Source organism: Pelophylax lessonae, assembly GCF_965119305.1.
Source record: "Pelophylax lessonae genome assembly, chromosome: 2".
In the NCBI taxonomy this organism is placed as follows: domain Eukaryota; kingdom Metazoa; phylum Chordata; class Amphibia; order Anura; family Ranidae; genus Pelophylax; species Pelophylax lessonae.
The window spans coordinates 667,420,900-667,444,122 of NC_138769.1; the positions used below are offsets into that span (position 1 = coordinate 667,420,900).

Here is a 23,223-nt window from a genome sequence, read left to right on the forward strand (position 1 = left end):
ACGAATATGTAACGTATTATCTGTAATTGTTTAGTCTTATATGCTCTGTGATATTCCTTTAGTGTTTTATGTTAGCATTTCTACTTTCTTTATAATAAATTAGATCCTTGTTTATTTAAGCAGTGTGTTTATTTTTATAGCTAGCATTGTTAGTATACCTTCCATTAGCCTTATCAGAGCTTTGATAGACTATTCTATGAATAGACAACAGAATACATGTGTATAATAAATAGGGGAGGGACAAACCACCCCATATTTATTTCACACAGTGTGAAATATTTACTAAGGGATTGGCTCACCTAAATTGATATCTTAGGGAAATGCTGACAATTACTTATTTTCCTGGCACTCTGTTGGTGAGGTTCTACAAATCCATGGTAGTGTGCAAAAACAAAAACACCCAAAAAGAAAAAAAGTAAAAAAGTGTGTCTCTTGTCCACCCCCCCCCCCCCCGGGTCCCAAAGGAGTAGGACCTTACCCTGACTCCCTGGGGCCCAATGTTCCTGACCGGGGCAATGCTTGAACACAGTACACCTAGCCAAAAGGCCTGGCGGAACCCTCTCCTCATGGCCACCCGAAACCAACCACTAAGTACTAGATGAGGGGCTCTCCCGAAGAGAGACCTCCCCTCCCCCGGTTCAGGGGAGGAAGAAATTTAATGGGCACACATCCTCCCCCTAGATTTCAGGATAGCATTGAGGACCCAAACCCTCCGTCCAAGTGTAAGAAACACAGGAAAAAGCGCAGAGTGATAAAACAGTGAAAAACAAATTTAAATAAATAGTGCCGCTGCAGGAGCACTGGCTAGGCCTTGCGGCCTGGTAGCAAAAATTGGCCCGGGCTTAGCCAAAAGACCTATCCCATACAAGCCCTGTGCAGAAAAAAAGCAAGTGATGTAGCAATGTGCTTTTTCACGCCGTGGGGTTTTCAAACCAAAGTGCTACTCAGGGCACCCCAGAGGTAACCACCTCCAAGAGGACACAGATACTGTGGTTTCCCTGCCTTCCCAGCCCATGGCCAGACAAGGTAGACTCATTCAAATCAGGAGGCACTGGGCCCCTCCAGTCTTTCTGGGGAAATTACTCTTGTTCCCTGTATCCCATGGGTACCCGATTTCTGTTCCAGCCAGTACTAGCCTTCAGAGCCCCCTTTATTCCAGTAGGGGCAATATACAACCAGTCATTCATACCAAAAGGCCAGAATGATGGCGCAGCACCCCTACTGGACACTGATAAGAACAGATACTACACTTGATCTTATCTTTTACTGTTCCTCCTGGATTTCTACTTATTTTATATTATGGACAATATATCAGGGGAAGCCAGAATACACCAAGGTGAGTAGGAATATCAAAAAGTGCCAGGTGCCCAGGAACAGAGTCTGAATTATGGCAGGGAGATAAAACCGGTGGTATATTCAAGACATAGCAGAGAATCCTATGATACAGCACAACATTGGGGGTATCAGGATTGGCCAGAACTTCAGTGGGGAAAGAAAATAGAATGCTGGGGTGCATCTTTAGAAGGATCACCAGCAGGAGGTTCTGATTACCTTATATAGATCTTTAGTGAGACCTCATTTAGAATACTGTGTGCAGTTCTGGAGACATCACTTACAAATATATATTGATATAGTAGAATGAGTCCAGAGCTTGGCAACAAAATGATAAAAGGTCTGAGAGATAAAACATACAGACATATTGCAGGCAGAAACCTAGCATGAATAGCTTTGAGAAAAGAAGGGAAATGTGGGACATGATTTCAACCTTAAAGTAGAACTCTAAGCAAAACTTTCCTTTCATTTTGGATAGAGTAAGGGAGGGTTATAGAAACTGTCAGATTGTTTTTAGCCATCTCTGTCCCATTGGGGAGATTTCCCTTAACTTCCTGTCCCATAGGCAAACAGGAAGTGAGCAGAAACCCTTGCAAATTAACCACTTGCCGACCAGCTGCCTTGTCTATACTGCTGCAAAGTGGCGCTATTGTGTGAAATGACGTACCTGTATGTCGCTTCCTTTCGATAACCACTAGATGTTGCCATCATAATGCTGGAGGCAGGATCTCACTGTGATTGGCTAGCGGGGATGTCAATCAACGGGTCCGGTGGACCCGATGTCTGCCGGCTACCCGCGATCATCCCCGGGAGAGGCAGAACAGTGATCTGCCTATGTAAACAAGGCAGATCGCCGTTCTGCAAGGGGACAAAATGGAAATCTTGTGTTCCTGCTAAGCATGAACCAGGATCTCTGTCTTCCCCCCAGCCAGAGCAACCCCCACAGTTAGTAAGCACCGAGAGTTGGTTCACAGTCTCCTGGCATGCGAATTGGATGTGGGGAAACCCGGGGGGGGGGGGATACAAATAGCACCAGTGTGAACCCAGCCTAAATCAGTAACCCCATCAGCAAGTTTTTCTCCTTAGAGTTCCTGACTCTGCTCCCCACAACAGAACTTCAAGACTCTTGATGTGGCAAGAGTAATTCTACTTGCACTGCTACATTGTTTATAAAAAAGAATTTCTGCCACAACTCCCTCATGGTAAGTGTAGGGGAATAGGCACTGAATCATGATAGAATCCCAGCACTTCGGTAAAATCCACAAGCTAATAACCTTTATTTAAGAAGGACAATGCTTAAAATCTACAAAGGGCAAATGCGTTTCGACTGTTAGGCCTTAATCATGGCACTAATGGGTAAAACCTATTGGCCCTTTGTGTGGATTTTATGCTTTGTTCTTCTTAAATTAAGGATATTAGCTTGTGGATTTGACTGAAGTGACAGCATTCTATCAAGATTTAGTCTTTCTAGGGCTCACAGTGGCAGACCTGAGCACCGGTGCTTATACTAAACTTGATTAAGGAGAAGAAGTAGAAGTGCTGTGTGTTTGGTTTTTAATAGGAGGGTTGGCAGTCCAGGGAATTTAAAGTGGAGTTCCACCCTAAATTGATACTTACCTCCATCTTCTCACTCCGGGTCACCTGAAAAACAAATGGATAATCGCAATTTTTTTTTTTTTTTACTTACCTTGTAGAGAAAATATACTCACCTTACTTCCTTCTTCCTCCCCTCGGCGACCACGGCGATTCGTCACTTCCTGGCTTTTGCAATGATTCCTGGGAGCTGAACGTCATCGCTCCCAGGAATCATTGCGCCTGCACCGGCCCCGACGTCAGTTCCGGTGCGCGCGCGTCATTCCCTTCTAAACAGCTTCTGGGCATGCCCAGAAGCTGTGGAGGGATGACGCGCGCGCCCCGGAAGTGACGGCGGGGCCGGTGCAGTGCATCGTGGGACTGAAGAAGAAGGAAGAGGTCGCCGAAGAGGATCGCGCTGGCTTCAAGCTGCCCACACCTGAGATGGCAGCGCTGGAGAATACTTTTTCAAGGTAAGTATTTCTCCTAAAAGGTAAGTGCAACCCGGGACAGATCAGAGGCTAGCCATTGTGGAATGTACTAGCCCTGACTGTCCCGGGGGTATTTTTATTAAAAAAAGTATCCCCTGGGTGGAACTCCGCTTTAAGGGAATCTCCTGGCTAAAAAAAAGCAGGGGGGGGGGGGGTCATACATTTGTTTCAGAGGACACATAGGTACAATATTCTCCAAAAATAAAACGATATTTTACAAGAATATATACAACGATTGACTCTGATATTGATATCATGCTCCCGAAAATGCCCAGCCTTCTTCATCTATATCTTCTTAGAAGCGGAGATGTCCATAACCAAAGCATGGAAGTCAACTATCGATATTACAGTGACTGAAAGCAAGATCTCCTGGATCATGCTTCAGGAAAGATTAGCGAGCTTCCTACAGTTTAAACAAGACAGGTTCAAGAGGGTCTGGAATTAGAGGATACCTTATGTACAATCTTTCATTTCAGACCATGAAAACAAATGGAGGTGGAGATAGGTCAAGGTCTTGGCCAAAAGGAGTGCCTATCGCTTCTCATTCCTTTCTCTTTCCTCTCTCTTTCTTACAGTATACTATTTACACAGCCCCCTTGCATGGCACAGGCAAGCATATGACAGCACTTTCTATGTTACCATTGAAGACTGTAGAAGGGACACAGTGACGTCCTCTCTCCACCTTTTAGCCTATTGACTGGACAGTGAAAGGAGAAGCAGCAGACTGATGTGGTCATCTCTCTGCTTACTCTGCTCTCCTCTCCTATCGGCAAATTCCTTGTCATGAACTAGGACCCTCGGCACCCATGTGAATGAGGCCAAATGCTGTCCGGTAACAATGCAGATCAGGGGTTCTGATCTGCAGATCAGGGGTTCTGGCTTTCCTCTGAATTAGCTGTATACTTGCTTCACCTTAGTGTCACAAGTTTTGAAGCCAGAGACAGCCAAACAAAGAGCACTTCCAGAAGAAGGTCAGTAACGATAGCCTGTGTACATCCCTTAGTACAGGTTTAATTTACATATAAATAAAACAGCAAGCGTTTGTATGATGACATGTCTTTAAGCCCAGTGCTATGCATAATAAAGCAGACCCTGACAGCCGGTGTGATTCACTGTTTGTTACAGCACAAGTGATTCAATCCCAGTTCATTACCTTCCAGACATATTAAAATGTATTGCACATTGTTCTGAGGCCTGTGATAATCCTCTCCGACAGACCCAGGGATAAGGGACGGTGTATGTTAGGTGAAGAGGGGGAGGGCTGCTGAGTCCTGTAAAAATCCAGATACCATGGACAGCTCTCATGGCTCAAGTACTGAATTCCTGCAAACTGCAGAATCAAGGGTAAATTTCTGACAATTAAACTGCTCCTCCATTGAGGCACAAAGGATGTCTGTATACCAGACTGTGAGGGACTCAGACTATGTTCACACTAGCATGGCGTTTTACCGTGCAGGCAGCGGCGAGTGTGAGTTCCTGCAAATATTTTATTTTTTTTAATTTCAAGTGCCACATATTGAATCTTCATTCATGTCTCCTTACAGTAGCATGGTGTGTTGTGCTGCAATACGGAGACATGTGGTGCCATCCAAAGCACTGCGAAAAAATGCAGGCACAGCACCGTGCACCACACCAGCGTTGTTGGGTGAACAGGACACTGAGAAAACAATTGTTTTCTATGTGCCCCACCAGTAAAACTGCTCTCTATAATACCCTCTGCAAAAAGAAGCATTTAATCCTTGCAGTGTGGGGGGAGCCCCACTGCAAGGGTCGTTTTTTCCCCCAGTTAATCTTAAAGTACCTCAATTTGACTTGCTATGAGCCTCCTGAAATCTCTTATAGAGGAACACTCAGACTGAAGCCTGGATCCTTGTGTTCAACTCCGACAGAACAACGGCAGACCGCCATTCTATCTACATGGGGAGCTATCACGGGTGGCCAGTGGACATCGTGTCTGCCGGACACACTGATTCGCTTCCCCTCTGGCCTAACTATCTGTTACATGAAGCGACGTACAGGTACGTCATTTCGCGTAATAGAGCCAACCTGCCACAGTAAAACTAGGGCGACTGGTCGGCAAGTGGTTAAGCTATAAAGGCAGCAGACGGGAGTGTGCTCATGCTGTGGACAAGTGCAGCAAAATGTATCCCTCCTGTTGTGCTCAATGAGCGGTACCGCCCAATCCGCTGAATCAGGCTGCGCCCAGGTGTACAGTGGTGCAGGTTTTTAGGTGGTAAAACAGGCTGTGAGCAGGTGACACTACACCTCCTCACCACCTGCCGAAAGCCCTCTGAAGAGTGATCCATCACAGATCATGCTTCAAAGGGTGAGACAAGCGTAAACGAGCCCTAAGCGTTGCTAATTGTACTGCTGCATTGCTGACAGCGCAGAAGGTATGTCAGAGCATTGACTGAAAATTGCCTTCTGTACGGCCAGATTTAGACTTGTATTTTGTAAAGAAGCACAATCAATGTCTGTCACTGTAAAGCAGGAAGCACAACCTGCCTATGTAATGAGGAAACATGGCTGCCCTCATGAGCACATATATATATATATATATAGTACTTGTAGCACCCTCCTAGATAGGCTGCTAGTTAGGTTAAAATTGGTATCTTGTAATCAGTTCAGCAGCTTGTGATTGTCTCGGGGTGTCTTGGATCAACCAGGTCCAGTTTATCCTGATGGCGCGAGAGTTCGTATTGGTCCCTGGTGTTTAGATGGATCATCAGCGTTAGCTCTCCACCATGCTGCCGGGTGACCCACAATCCGAGGAGGAATGTTCTGCAGGAACGCTGCGGCTGCATGTCATTGTTTGTTCCGCTGACATGCAAAGTTTTTACATGTGAGTGCATCCCTTTTTATTTATTAAAGTTATACATTGGTAATGCACTATGGGAGTGTTTCCCCTTTTTATTTCCATGGTTATACACTGGATATCCCTGTGACCTATGATTGGTTGTCCCCGGAGAGAGTGACCTATGCTCCTGCCTGGCCATTCCACTACATTGGAGGATCTCTTTTTCATATGAGCGTTCAGCCACCTATAATCTAGTGGCAAGAGCTATTTGGTAAGGAACCATCTCTCACTATATTGTCTGCTGGATTCATTTCTACTCCTGGGCACACCTGATCTTCACCTTTCTTCATTTGTTTGGAGCTTTTCCTTTCCTGGGAATCTGTTTCAGCCAATACCTTCCTTTGTGGACTTTTTTAGTGTTCATTTTTTGGAATGTATATGTTAACATCGTACTTTGATTCAGTATAGGTGTTTGTCATTCATAATCTAGCGCTACACCATTCTGTTTTTATTTGGAACTTGTACTATTGTTTTAGATGTTAGCTGCTTCTCCTAAAGCGCAGTGTTTTTTCTGTTTTTATTTATAGCATACCAAGACATTTTGGACAATTTCATGCTCCCAATTTTGTGGGAACAGTTTGGGGATGGCCCCTTCCTATTCCAACATGACTGCACACCAGTGCACAAAGCAAGGTCCATAAAAACATAGATGTGAGTTTGGGGTGGAGGAACTTGACTGGCCTGCACAGAGTCCTGACCTCAAACTGATAGAAAACCTTTGGGATAAATTAGAGTGGAGACTGCGAGCCAGGCTTTCTCATTCAACATCAGTGCCTGACCTCACAAATGTGATTCTAGAAGAATGTTCAAACATTCCCATAGACACACTCCTAAACCTTGTGGACAGCATTCCCAGAAGAGTTATAGCTGTTATAGCTGCAAAGGGTGGGCCAACTCAATATTGAACCCTACGGACTAAGACTCGGATGCCATTAAAGTTCATGTGTGTGTAAAGTCAGTCGTCCCAATACTTTTTGTAATATAGTGTATATGAGGGATTTGGTACATTGATAGCCAACTTATGTAAAGTGTTATTCAACCCAGGACTCTGCATCCACTATATCTGGTCTCCCACAGTACACAAAACATGGAAATGCAATTATTTTAGTAAATATAAACTGCTAAATTCATTTTCTTATCAGCAGTATATAGCAGTCTTGTGACTCCTATCAGTGTCTTGCTGAGCACTGGTTAAAGCTTGTAGGAGGAGTTTTCATTCTACTCTGACTGTCCTATGAGGCTTTGAAAGAAACACCACACAACTCTCCTGCGCTTAAAGGTAGGCCCCAAAAAGGCTATGCTCTAAGATCTCTGTCCAGGCTAACTCGGATAGATGCTGCCTTGCTGCCCTCACAAGACTGGGGAAGTCTGAATTACTGGAAACAAGAAACAGACAGAGGGCGCACCGGCCTAGTGCATTATCCTTCATAAAAAGATTTTAAATTTGATAAAAGAAAGGTACTCACAAAGATGTGCTTGATACAGGCATGTCACATAAAATGGCTGTAGTGTCCACAGTATCACATCATGGATAAAAACGTCCACAGAAAATGTTTGACGCGTTTCAAGGTCCTGTCTCTTCTTCTGACCCCCATCTCTGGGCTCAGAAGAAGAAGAAGGACCTCAAAACGCGTCAGTTTCTGTGAACATTTTTATCTATGATGTAATACTGTGGACACTACAGCCATTGTGTGTGATAATCAAGCACTCGTTTATGATTACCTTTCTTTTATCAAACTTAAAATCTTTTTATTAAGGATAATGCACTAGGCCGGTGCGCCCTCTGTTTGTTTCTTGTGTCCTATGAGGTTGCTGGACCCCTGACCCTCTGCCTGGACAGTGCTGATTGGCCCTGTGCCGATTACATGCACCCTCCCAAAAAAAAAAAAAAAAACAATGCACACCAAACTAAGCATGTGTAGAGTGCCCCCAAGGTTTTCTACTATCAGGAGATGGATTGTGGACAGTGGAAGAAGGGGAGGATCAGAGAAGACAGGATCAAACAGCCTTTTCACTCATGCAGAGGCTTAACCCCTTAGGTTCGACAGTGAGTATAACAAGCATGTTTTACTGCATATACAGACTGATTTTACTGTTGTGGGTTTAGTAACACTTTTAGTGTTTTTTGAAGCACATAACACTCTTTACAATAAGTATGATTTTTCAAGTAAGGACCACAATTAGGCCTCTTTCACACGGCCGCTCCGGTTTTTTTGTCTGCTGCGGCACTTTTTTTTTTTTCTTTACGGACACGGATGACACTTGTGTCATCCGGTCCGTATGTCCGCACATCGTCCCATCCGTTTGCGGATGATATACGGACATAATGTTAGTCTACGGGGATTGCGGATGTCAGCGGATGACACCGCTGACATCCGATTTTGCATCCGTTCTGTTTTTTTAACGGAGGAAAAATAGGGTTCTGTTCCGTTCGAAAAAACGGAACAGAACTGAAAGGACGCAAATCGGATGTCAGAGGATGGTCATCCGCTGACATACGCAATCCCATTGACAAGCATTTATGTCCGTATAACACCCGCAAACGGATGGGGTGATAAACGGACATACAGAGCGCCCGCATGAAAGAGCCCTAACAGTTCGAATTTTGTTTATTCAATAAAAAACAATACGCATTTCCTGATCTTTGCCTTCGATTTTTCTCATAAATACAGTTGAAAATGATCATTGATTTGCCTCCATCGACTATTAGAAAATTGAACAAACGTTCCATTTTTGAAACAAAACTCTAACTGTGTATGGCCAGCTTAAGTCACACAACCCGGAATTTACTTCTTACTAAAAGGATTAATTACAGAACAATTTACACCTCTAATGCTAAGGAAAACGTCGGCCCCTGCAAAGCAAACTGCCACATGCAATGCAAATTCCCCCAAATGCAGGCTTGGTAATCATTTTGTGCCTGGGCTGATAACAGCTCAGTATGTGGCAGCAGTTCCAGATAGTGTCTTCTGTGAAACGGAGTAGAGCAGATTTTAACTTGCTCTGGCACTTATGTATGGATGCACGGAGACACACTCAGAGGATCTATGCATTACGTGATGATAACAGACATTTATAACCCAGAATATAGGAGCAGGGCAGCCTTAAGTGACATCAGCAGATCAAGCTTCAGCGTCAACCTACTTATAAAGATAACCTTCCACATCACTGGCTGCCTAATTTCCAGGCCACTGCGTAACCGCTGTAGCAAGTGCTTTCCCAAAAGGCGATACACACATTAAACCACAAAAGGCACCCAATGCAGCATTTCTACTCCAATCTTCCAATCAGAATAAATCCAAAATCCTTAGCAAATGTGTACAGAAAAAAAACAAAAAAAGACAATGCGTTGTTGTTGTTTTATATGGCTTTTGTATCCAGCAAAGACAACGGTTCTATACATTGAAGCAGAAGCATCTGCATTATGTTAATCCCAACTCTGTTGTCTGGATTTGCTGCATATCCTTAAGACCTTTCTGACGAGCTGCAGCTATTAAAAAATACACACAGGCTATATCAAGAAAAAAGCCTACAGCGTAAACAACTAAATAAAAAAAAAGATATGGTCACAGTGATGATATTAAAATTACCTATTTAGTAACATGCTGGATTATTTATTAAGGCGACCAAGCAATGCATACACTGCAGCAACCCCCAGCAACTGATCTGTGGTCCTCTTGAACCGCTGTGACCTCAATAAGCTGAAATATGATTGGTTGTTATGGATGACTGCACGTCTTCATTACCCTTCGCACTAGCTTATTACTTAAAGAGAACCAGTCACGGCTGAGCTGCAACAATTTGCATTTTCTGCCTTAAATTATTACAATTGTACCGGCTTGCTCATGAAAGATTTATATCTGTCCACTTATATCTGGAGGCTTGTTCACACTACCTCTGTACAGATTCATTCTGGTTCAAAGCAAAGGCACATTGAAAACAATTGTTTTCTGTGGGCCCTGTTCAAACCACAGCGCTACATTAAAGTGGGGAGCTGTGCACTGCATGAAAATGCAGATGTGCTGCATTTTATATATATAGTGCGGCTTAGGGCTGCTGTTAGAAGTCTCAGGGCCCCGTAAAGCCGACCTGACAGGGGCACCCGCCCCGTACAACCTACCTGACAGGGCACCCGCCCCGTACAACCTACCTGACAGGGCACCCGCCCCGTACAACCTACCTGACAGGGCACCCGCCCCGTACAACCTACCTGACAGGGCACCCGCCCCATACAGCCTACCTGACAGGGCACCCGCCTCGTACAGCCTACCTGACAGGGCACCTGCCCCGTAAAACCTACCTGACAGGGCACCCGCCCCATACAGCCTACCTGACAGGGCCCCTGCCCCATACAACCTACCTGACAGGGCCCCTGCCCCATACAACCTACCTGACAGGGCACCCGCCCCGTACAGCCTACCTGACAGGGCACCCGCCCCGTACAGCCTGCCTGACAGGGCCCCCGCTCCGTACAGCCTATCTGACAGGGCCCCCACCCCATACAGACTACCTGACAGGGCCCCCGCCCCATACAGCCTACCTGACAGGGCACCCGCCACGTACAGCCTAGCTGACAGGGCCTCCGCCTACTACAGCCTACCTGACATGGCCCCCGCCCCGTACAGCCTACCTGACATGGCCCCTGCCCCGTACAGCCTACCTGACAGGGCCTCTGCCCCGTACAGCCTACCTGACATGGCCCCCGCCCCGTACAGACTACCTGACAAGGCCTCCGCCCCATACAGCCTACCTGACAGGGCCCCCGTCCCATACAGCCTACCTTACATGGCCCCCGCCCCGTTCAGCCTACCTGACAGGGCCCCCACCACGTACAATCCACTTCACTACTAGAAATGGTAATAGCAAACTCCTGTTTATTTATTTAATCTGCATCTGTAGAATTCTACTCAGACAAATTAAGCTGAACGCAAATTAGATAAAATCTACCCTTAGGCTCAATTCACACAAATGCATTTTTTCATGCTTTTTGCAGGACATTACATGGGTTTCTATAAAAAACGTTCACATCAATGCATTCTTGTGCCTCTGCCTTTTTGAAAAGAGTCAGGGACCTTTTAAATGCAAAACGATGCTTTTTTTGGTTCAATAGACTTCAATGGAGAAGCTGCAGAAAAGCAAGTAGTGAGTTTTTACCGCGATTTGCATTTTTAAATCCGCCCAACAACAAATTTATCGAAAAAAAGCATAAAAAAATGCAAAACGCAATTTGCGGTAAAACTGCATCAAAAACGCAGTATAGTTGCGGTAAAAACCGTAGAAAGCACAGCAAAAAGCACTACAGAAATGCTCAAAAGCAACATGCAAAGGTGTGAATCCAGATTTAGGCTCGGTTCACACCTATGTAGTTTGGTTTTGATCCGTTTCTGCAGTGCTTTTTGAGGTGCATTTTGTATTTTTGCATACGTGGTTTTGACGCATTTTTCGCACATTTTTTGATGTGTTTTGCATTTTTTTGGGTGTTGGGTGAATTAAAAAAACTGCAGAAAAATCGAGGTAAAAATGCATCAAAAACACAATACATGCTTAAATGTTAAATGGACTGTAGTACGTTTCTGCAAAAACTTTTAAAAATGCATCGGTGTGAGCCGAGCCTAACAGTGGCCAACCCCCCCCCCCCCCTCATTGCAAGGCATTATGCTTGTTTAGTCTTTGGGCAAAGAGATAAGGTGTAATGCTTAGCTTACTCCAGGCTTACTCCTGGCTCCACCAGGGTTCCCCACCCATGTGTCTGGCCAAGCACTGCCACCTCTCTAAGATGCTCCCAGCCCTGGTTACATGCCTGCCCCTTCCATGTACAACGCAGGGCTGCTAGCCACAGCCCGAAGGTTTAGGTAGAAAAGCTGGCACCTGCCGGACTGTGGGAAAGGGCAAATAATACACTTTATCCTTGCATCCCGACACTAAACAAGCATTTAACCCTGCAAAGGACACCACTACAAGGGCAGATTTTGTATTATATCTGTTTTAAGAAAAACAAGAAAAAATAATAGGGGGACAGATATAGTAATTTATTAATTAGGTCAGGTCTGTAGAGTTATAATTATTAAAAACAAAATATATTCAGTTTCTTGAATAAGTCCAATAGTGACTGGTTTTCTTTACAAAGGGTGGTGCTACAGAGCAGGGGTCTCCAAACTTTTTAAAAACAAAAGGCCAGTTTTTTTGTCCTTAAGACTTTAGGGGGGTCAGGTTGTGGCCAGTGGGGGTAGAAAATATCCCAAGCCCAGCATCATTGAGAATAAACATGGCCTCAGGGTTGGTGCCCCATCATTGGTGTCAGTGTTAGAAATAGTGCACCATTGTTGGTGTCAGAGGGAGGAATAGTGCCCCATCATTGGTGTCAGTGGGAAGAATTGTGCCCTGTCATTGGTGTCAGTGGAAGAAATAGTGTCCCATTGTTGGTGTCATTGGGAGGAATAGTGCCCCATCATTGGTGTGAGAAAAATTGTGCCCCATTACTAGTGTCAGTGTTAGGAATAGTGCCCCATTAATGGTGTCAAAAGGGAGGAATTGTGCCCCATCATTAGTGTCAGTGGGAAGAATTGTGCCCCATTATTGGTGTCAGTGTTAGGAATAGTGCCCTGTCATTGGTGTTAGTGGGAAGAATTGTGCCCCATCATTGGTGTCAGTAGGAAGAATAGTGCTCCATCATTGGTGTCAGTGGGAGGAATAGTGCTCCATCATTGGTGTCAGTGTTAGGAATAGTGCCCCATCATTGGTGTCAGTAGGAAGAATAGTGCTCCATCATTGGTGTCAGTAGGAAGAATAGTGCCCCATCATTGGTGTTATTGGGAGGAATGGTGCCCCACCATTGGTGTTAGTGGGAGGAATGGTGCCCCATCATTGGTGTCAGTTGCTGGAATAGTGCCCCATCATTGGTGTCAGTGGGAAGAATAGTGCCCCATCATTGGTGTCAGTAGGAAGAATAGTGCCCCATCATTGGTGTCAGTGGGAGGAACAGTGCCCCATCATTGGTGTTATTGGGAGGAATGGTGCCCCATCATTGGTGTCAGTAGGAAGAATAGTGCCCCATCATTGGTGTTATTGGGAGGAATGGTGCCCCATGATTGGTGTCAGTGGCTGGAATAGGGCCCCATCATTGGTGTCAGTGTTAGGAATAGAGCCCTGTCATTGGTGTTAGTGGGAAGAATTGTGCCCCATCATTGGTGTCAGTGTTAGGAATAGTGCCCCATCATTGGTGTTATTGGGAGGAATGGTGCCCCATCATTGGTGTCAGTTGCTGGAATAGTGCCCCATCATTGGTGTCAGTGGGAAGAATAGTGCCCCATTATTGAAGTCAGTGTTAGGAATAGTGCCCCATCATTGGTGTCAGTGTTAGGAATAGTGCCCCATCATTGGTGTCAGTGGGAGGAACAGTGCCCCATCATTGGTGTTATTGGGAGGAATGGTGCCCCATGATTGGTGTCAGTGGCTGGAATAGGGCCCCATCATTGGTGTCAGTGTTAGGAATAGAGCCCTGTCATTGGTGTTAGTGGGAAGAATTGTGCCCCATCATTGGTGTCAGTGTTAGGAATAGTGCCCCATCATTGGTGTTATTGGGAGGAATGGTGCCCCATCATTGGTGTCAGTTGCTGGAATAGTGCCCCATCATTGGTGTCAGTGGCTGGAATAGTGTCCCATCATTGGTGTCAGTGGCTGGAATAGTGGCCCCATCATTGGTGTCAGTAGAAGCAATAGTGTCCCATCATTGGGGGGAACAGAGCCCCAAGAGCCAGATAAAGGCCTGCCACATCTGGCCCTCGGGCCGCAGTTTGGAGACCACTGCTATAGAGCAATGAAGCTGTTTTCCACAGCGGTTAAATTTTTATCAGTTGAGTTTGTCTAGAATGAGGGTCCATTTACATGTGGTGTGTAAACACGCATTATGTCACGCATTAATGTGCACTGCATTAAGTCCGCCCTGTGAAACCAATGGGCTTCTGATGCACCAGCACATCTCAAAGACTGGACATGTCACAACATTTTGGACACAACACACTATGCTGTATTGCCATGCATTGTTGTGGCGATGCATTGCAGTGCCATTCATTTTGAATGTGCCATCACATGTAACGCATAGATGTAAAATGACTCTAATGACCGCTAATCTGTGATTGGTTGCCAAAGGTGACTGTAAATCACTGCTCTCTACACCATGTGCCAAAATAAATCTGAAGGACGGAAATATTAAAATGCCACCCGTAACAACCAATCAGCGTACACTACACGTCATCACAATGTAGAACCAGGCTGACATCTGATTGGGCGGTATAACAATTTATTTTTTTTATCCAGTTTACCACCTCAGTCTGAAAACCGCCACGTTATCATCGCATCAGTTTTACAATTGGTACATGTCACTTCATATTTTAGTGCTCACTATATATATGATACATGACAGGCAACATAAAAAAACACTAATGATAATTTAGAAGAGCACAGCCACAAATTTACCAGGGACGCATCCAACTGCCACTTTTATTTAATAAGGGGAAATGCAAGGCCCATAGCAAACACTGTCACTGATCTGGTGTCAGTGAAATGACATATGAATGGTTGCTAAGGGTAACCGCACTTTGCACATTATCATTATTAATGCATTATTGAACTAATTTAAATCTGAACATCTGTAATTAGACATGGATTGGCTATGTTCTTCTGGCAGTGGATATCAACTGTATACTGCCATGTCTCTCCTACCACCATTTCACTCCCCCTCACCCCGCTGGACTGCCCCGTCTGCATAACGTTACCAGGAAAATGTCATATCTGATTAGTCAGCAGAGTGAATAGAAGGTGATTTGTACGCTCAGAAGCTAACAATTATTCTTTTTTCAGGGAATACAAAAGATGAATGGTAGGGTCCCTCCACATTACCCGTGTACAAACAAGTATCTCATAAATGGCTTCCATTTATCCATGACTCCCGCACATCCATCCAACGCATACTTACAGGCATTTGTAACGGCAAAGCTGTTGGCTGTTTCTATGTTGTCTACGTGGGGAACCAAGTTAAAAAGTGCTTCCGACTCATTGGGGCTTGTGTTATGGAGAAAAATCGCTAATCGGAAAGCAGTATATTCCTGATCTGTATTTCGGATGAAAAGCCCACCTGAAAAAAAGAAAGAAAGAAAAACGGGTAGAGTTATACACATCCAGCCAGATAATCAGTTCATTGTATGCAGGTGCAATAAGGACTGGCAGTATTCCGCTCCATTAATTAGAGGCATTGATATGTGACATGTGCATGGAGTGACAGTCAGATCGCATTGCACAGTGCAGGGGGAAACGTTCAAATCACAGCTCCAATGCCAGGCTAAATCTCACACTTTATTTAGCAATATCACCTCCTGATCTTTGCTATGTCTGGAAAATGAATGAGCTACAGATTTTATTAGGGAGCAAAAGGCATAGTTAGCTCAGCCTTCACTAACCTTATTACACCAAGGGGACCCATGAAATCATTTTCAGGTCTCAGGGAACCCCTGCTTAAATCAATTCATTGGAGGTACTGTAAATAATGCCCTTTACATTGGTAGTCAGTGGGAAGAATGCCCTTTACATTGGTAGTCAGTGGGAAGAATGCCCCTTACATTGGTGATCAGTGGGAAGAATGCTCCTTACATTGGTGATCAGTGGGAAGAATGCCCCTTACATTGGTGATCAGTGGGAAGAATGCTCCTTACATTGGTGATCAGTGGGAAGAATGCCCCCCTTAAATTGGTGGTCAGTGGGAAGAATGCCCTTTACATTGGTGATCAGTGGAAAGAATGCCCTTTACAATGGCGATCAGTGGGAAGAATGCCCCTTACATTGGTGATCAGTGGGAAGAATGCCCTTTACATTGGTGATCAGTGGGAAGAATGCCCTTTACATTGGTGGTCAGTTGGAAGAATGCTCCTTACATTGGTGGTCAGTGGGAAGAATGCCCTTTACATTGGTGATCAGTGGAAAGAATGCCCTTTACAATGGCGATCAGTGGGAAGAATGCCCCTTACATTGGTGATCAGTGGGAAGAATGCCCTTTACATTGGTGATCAGTGGGAAGAATGTCCCTTACATTGGTGGCCAGTGGGAAGAATGTCCCTTACATTGGTGGTCAGTGGGAAGAATGCCCCTTACATTGGTGAGCAGTGGGAAGAATGTCCCTTACATTGGTGGCCAGTGGGAAGAATGTCCCTTACATTTGTGGCCAGTGGGAAGAATGCTCCTTACATTGGTGATCAGTGGGAAGAATGCCCCTTACATTGGTGAGCAGTGGGAAGAATGTCCCTTACATTGGTGGTCAGTGGGAAGAATGTTCCTTACATTGATGGTCAGTGGGAAGAATGTCCCTACATTGGTGGCCAGTGGGAAGAATGCTCCTTACATTGGTGATCAGTGGGAAGAATGCTCCTTACATTGGTGGCCAGTGGGAAGAATGCTCGTTAATTTGGTGGTCAGTGGAAAGAATGTCCCTTACATTAGTGGTAAATGAGAAGAATTCCCCTTACACTGATAGACAGTGGAAAGAATGCCCCTTTTACATTGATGGTAAGTGAGAAGAATGCCCCTTATATTTGAGTTGAGTGAGAACAATGTCCCCTAACATTGGTGATTATTGAGAGTAATGCCCTTACATTGGTGGGCAGTGGGAAGAAAATCCATCTTACATTGGGGGGCAGTAGAAAGAATGCCTCCTTTTACATTGATATTCAGTGAGAATGCCCTGTACATTGGTGGTCAATGCAAAGAACGCCCCCTTACATTGGTGGCCAGTGGGAAGAATACCCCCCTTACATTGGTGGTCAGGGACAGAATGCCTCTCTTACAGTAAGAATCAGTGAGAAGAATGCCCCTTACAATAGTGGTCAGAATGCCAGCTATACAGACAGTAAAAAAAGGTTGCTGGCTCTGCTAAATGGCACTGAACCCAAAACTATGAAGGCACCTTCACATGGAAGGCCAATCAACCACAACTCAAGATCCCCTAGCAATATCTGGAGGAGTGCTGGTTGAAAATGGCTTAGCTGGGCGGTTATTTGACAGCTATGCAACCAATCCAAGCATTACCTGATAGACAGGAAGCCCATAAATAACTAGGCACTCACAATCGCTAGAAGTGTTGAGTTCAGTACTTGTGCCCATTTAGAGATGGCTTCCTTTTCTACATAGATAAGGGGGGGGGGGGGGGGGAAAGAATCCATCAAATATAGGCTCAAGTGGAAAAAGTTAGAGTGATCGACTGTTCCCAGAGTTACTCTCCCAGTACACCTCTCACCTTTTATCATTTCTGGTGACAGATTTATCTATGGCCAACCTATGACAGATTGTGTCTATGGCCAACCTATGACTGCCAAGGATGGCAGATACTTAAACTGTCATAACATTTACAACCATTTCCCAGGACGGTTTAAGTATTTGAACTATAAGAATAATAATGTCCATGAACTTATGAAAAAGGGATCAGTGGAAATCTGGTCACAAGCCACATTTAGGACTACTAGCTAGTTTCCATCTGATGCCACACTCCACCTTGGCCATGCCATATCCCATAAATATATCCCAAATGTTGAACTGACCTCTTAGTCATTGTGGGGTTTACTGTTACCTTCCATGCTATTTTCAAAGAACTGAAGTGACAATGTCCTATCAACTGCCCAAATCAAATAGATAGCCAATGGATTTAAAGGAACTCCTTCTATCCGCCTAAACACAAGCAGCGTCTTATTATACAGAGAGGACAAAAAGTCAGTCTGCTCTCAGAATCTCATTAACCCCACACCCCCCCCCCCCACCACCACCACCTTCTCTCGGAAACTACGGTGCAATAAATGATGCAGAGGTGAGCTGCAAGACATTGAAAGCCATTCTAGTGTAGAGATGCCATCAAAGTAGAGTGGAGGGACGCAGTGCACGACTGCACAACTTTCCAACTAGCCATCATGTAGAGATGATGATGGGGAGACTGCACAAGAACAGGACAGCACTGTTACTGCAGCAATCCCATCACACACATCCGGCAACCACATAATGCAGGGGAGGCCGGGCCTGAGCGGCACGTTTTTTTTTTGGGGGGGGGGGGGGATTTGAGTTACCTCCCGGTGAACTAAACAGACTTGGTAATCATTATTGATCATCATATCTGCTGCAGAAACTCTTGACTCTCAGCTGTCAATCATAACTCTAGACACTGGCACAATGGTGTCTGTTGGGTTGACCAACTGAGAGGTTATGTAGGGAAGGGATGAAGAATGGGGGGGGGGGGGTTACCCTGGGGGGGGGGGGGGGGGTAGATGTCATCCGATAAGCCAAACAGACCCGTTAATCATTATTGATTGCTCTAGCTACTGCAGAAACTCTTGGCTCTCAGCTGTCAATCCCAGCTCTAGACATTTGCTGGTGGTGGTTGGGTTGACCATCCAAGAGGTTATGCGGAGGCAGAACACCAGGGAAAGGTTGAGGACAAGGGAAGGGGGTCGTCTACACTTGAGATCTTTTAGATAGCGAGCTCTTTGGGTCACGCTTGTGTGTAGGTATGATGCTACAGAAGAGGTTGGAGCAATGGAGCTCAACAACCATGATAGCCACCAAAGCCATAGAACTCGATGACCATGATAGCCACCAAAGCCATAGAACTCGATGACCATGATAGCCACCAAAGAGGTTGGAGCCATAGAACTCCACCACCACCATAGCCATGATATGGACATGCAATGAGCTCCAAGTTGCTGCCAATGAGCCCTAAGTCCCCCCCACCCTGGGTGCCCAGCGACCTCCATGCCAAGCTCCTTACCTATCTGCACGCTGCTAGGGAAAGCTCCCAAGGCAAAGCCCCAAAATCCCGAGACTAAGAAAAGAATGTGCTGGCAGATAATCCGCATCTTCTCTGGCTGTGTCTCTCTGGATGCCGCGGAGAAGCCGTGCAGGAGGAGGAGGAGGAGGAGGAGGAGGAGGGAGGCTGCCCGTCTAGCGTGCCATGCTGCCCAGGCTGCTCCTTCCCGCAGTGTCCATAGCCCCGGGAGAGCTCCGGAGATCCTTCCACATGCAAGATGGTGGAGACGGCGCTGGCGGTGGAGGGAGCGTCTAGTGGAGGGATGAGACATGCGCTATCTCCTCACTCTCCCCCCATCACACACAAAGGAGGTCTGTCTGTCCGGACACCTTCCTTCCCTCCTTCCTTCCTTCCCTCCTTCCTTCCCCGGCTGCCTGCCTGTCAGCAATGGCATGAATGGGATGATCGTAGTATGGAGGGAGGGGGGAAGGCAGACTGCCCCCCCCCCCCCCCCCCCCCCCCCGTACACCGCTCACTGCTCTACAGCGGAATATAGAGAGCAGCACAGTCACTGCAGCAAACCTCTCCCAGCATCAGCACCACATAGGGGGGACAGAGCCAGGGTGAGCCAAGGTCACCCCTCTACTCTACACACATACATTATATACACCCCCCCCCCCCACATATATATATATATTCTATACACCCCTCTACTCTACACACATACATTATATACACCCCCCCCCACATATATATATATTCTATACACCCCTCTACTCTACACACATACAATATATACACCCCCCCACATATATATATATATATTCTATACACCCCTCTACTCTACACATACATTATATACACCCCCCCACATATATATATATTCTATACACCCCTCTACTCTACACATACATTATATACACTCCCCCACATATATATATATTCTATACACCCCTCTACTCTACACACATACAATATATACACCCCCCCACATATATATATATATATATATTCTATACACCCCTCTACTCTACACATACATTATATACACCCCCCCCACACATATATATATATATATATTCTATACACCCCTCTACTCTACACACATACAATATATACACCCCCCCCACATATATATATATTCTATACACCCCTCTACTCTACACACATACATTATATACACCCCCCCCACATATATATATATATATATATATATATATATATATATATATATATATATATTCTATACACCCCTCTACTCTACACACATACATTATATACACCCCCCCACACATATATATATATATATTCTATACACCCCTCTACTCTACACACATACATTATATACACCCCCCCCCACATATATATATATATATTCTATACACCCCTCTACTCTACACACATACATTATATACACCCCCCCCACATATATATATATATATTCTATACACCCCTCTACTCTACACACATACATTATATACACCCCCCCCCACATATATATATATATATATATATATATATATTCCATACACCCCTCTACTCTACACATACATTATATACACCCCCCCCCCCCACACACATATATATATATTCTATACACCCCTCTACTCTACACACATACATTATATACACCCCCCACATATATATATATATATTCTATACACCCCTCTACTCTACACACATACATTTTATACACCCCCCCACATATATATATATTCTATACACCCCTCTACTCTACACACATACACACATACATTATATACACCCCCCACACATTTATATATTCTATACACCCCTCTACTCTACACACATACATTATATACACCCCCCCACACATATATATATATATTCTATACACCCCTCTACTCTACACACATACATTATATACACCCCCCCACACATATATATATTCTATACACCCCTCTACTCTACACACATACATTATATACAACCCCCCCCCCCACATATATATATATTGTATACACCCCTCTACTCTAAACACATACATTATATACACCCCCCCACATATATATATATTGTATACACCCCTCTACTCTACACACATACATTATATACACCCCCCCCCCCACATATATATATATATTCTATACACCCCTCTACTCTACACATACATTATATACACCCCCCCACACATATATATATTCTATACACCCCTCTACTCTACACACATACATTATATACACCCCCCCCACACACATATATATATATATATATTCTATACACCCTCTACTCTACACACATACAATATATACACCCCCCCCAACATACATCCTATTATATACACCCCCCACACATACATCCTATTATATACACCCCTCCCCCAACATACATCCTATTATATACACCCCCCACATATATATATATATATATATATATATATATATATATATATATATATATATATTCTATACACCCCTCTACTCTACACACATACATTATATACACCCCCCCACATATATATATATTCTATACACCCCTCTACTCTACACACATACACACATACATTATATACACCCCCCACACATTTATATATTCTATACACCCCTCTACTCTACACACATACATTATATACACCCCCCCCCACACATATATATATATATTCTATACACCCCTCTACTCTACACACATACATTATATACACCCCCCACACATATATATATTCTATACACCCCTCTACTCTACACACATACATTATATACAACCCCCCCCACATATATATATATATTGTATACACCCCTCTACTCTAAACACATACATTATATACACCCCCCCACATATATATATATTGTATACACCCCTCTACTCTACACACATACATTATATACACCCCCCCCACATATATATATATATATATTCTATACTCCCCTCTACTCTACACATACATTATATACACCCCCCCCCCACACATATATATATTCTATACACCCCTCTACTCTACACACATACATTATATACACCCCCCCCCACACATATATATATATATATATTCTATACACCCTCTACTCTACACACATACAATATATACACCCCCCCCCCCCAACATACATCCTATTATATACACCCCCCACACATACATCCTATTATATACACCCCTCCCCCAACATACATCCTATTATATACACCCCCCACATATATATATATATATATATATATATATATATATATATATATATATATATATATATATATTCTATACACCCCTCTACTCTACACACATACATTATATACACCCCCCCCCCACACACATATATATATTCTATACACCCCTCTACTCTACACACATACATTATATGCACCCCCCCACACATATATATATTCTATACACCCCTCTACTCTACACATACATTAAAATATATACACCCCCACATATATTCTATTATATACACCCCCCCCACATATATTCTATTATATACACCCCCCACATATATTCTATTATATACACCCCCACATATATTCTATTATATACACCCCCCACATATATTCTATTATATACACCCCCCCCCACATATATTCTATTATATACACCCCCCACATATATTCTATTATATACACCCCCCCACATATATTCTATTATATACACCCCCCCCCCCCCCACACATATATTCTATTATATACACCCCCCACATATATTCTATTATATACACCCCCACATATATTCTATTATATACACCCCCACATATATTCTATTATATACACCCCCCACATATATTCTATTATTTAAACCCCCCACATATATTCTATTATATACACCCCCCACATACATTCTATTATATACACCTCCCACATACACATACATTCTATTATATACACCCCCGCATACATTCTATTATATACACCCCACACCCCCCCCCCCAGATACATTCTATTAGATACACTCCCCCATATATTCTATTATATACACCCCCCCACATATATTCTATTATATACACCCCCCACATATATTCTATTATTTACACCCCCCCACATATATTCTATTATATACACCCCCCCCCACATATATTCTATTATATACACCCCCCACATATATTCTATTATATACACCCCCCACATATATTCTATTATATACACCCCCCCACATATATTCTATTATATACACCCCCCACATATATTCTATTATATACACCCCCCCCACATATATTCTATTATATACACCCCCCCCACATATATTCTATTAT

The 23,223-nt window shown here is 44.1% G+C and overlaps 1 protein-coding gene across 9 annotated transcripts in view; it reads right to left on the minus strand.

Annotated features, from left to right (window-relative positions):
• GRIA4 (glutamate ionotropic receptor AMPA type subunit 4) overlaps nt 1-19,506 on the minus strand; it is a 526,033-nt gene extending 506,527 nt beyond the window's left edge. For 4 of the 9 annotated variants that reach the window (XR_014224898.1, XM_082244804.1, XM_082244803.1 and 1 more), the window contains exons 1-2: nt 19,049-19,505; nt 15,227-15,385 (exon numbers count right to left, since the gene is read on the minus strand). Coding sequence is in view for 8 of the 9 variants with exons in the window: in XM_082244804.1 (XP_082100930.1) it covers nt 15,227-15,385; nt 19,049-19,358 (469 nt within the window). In the remaining variant the exon portion in view is untranslated. Of the gene's footprint in view, nt 1-15,226; nt 15,386-19,048 lie in introns of all 9 variants that reach the window. The other 5 variants (XM_082244808.1, XM_082244806.1, XM_082244805.1 and 2 more) reach the window with 2 other exon arrangements.
• Nucleotides 19,507-23,223: the final 3,717 nt, after the last annotated feature.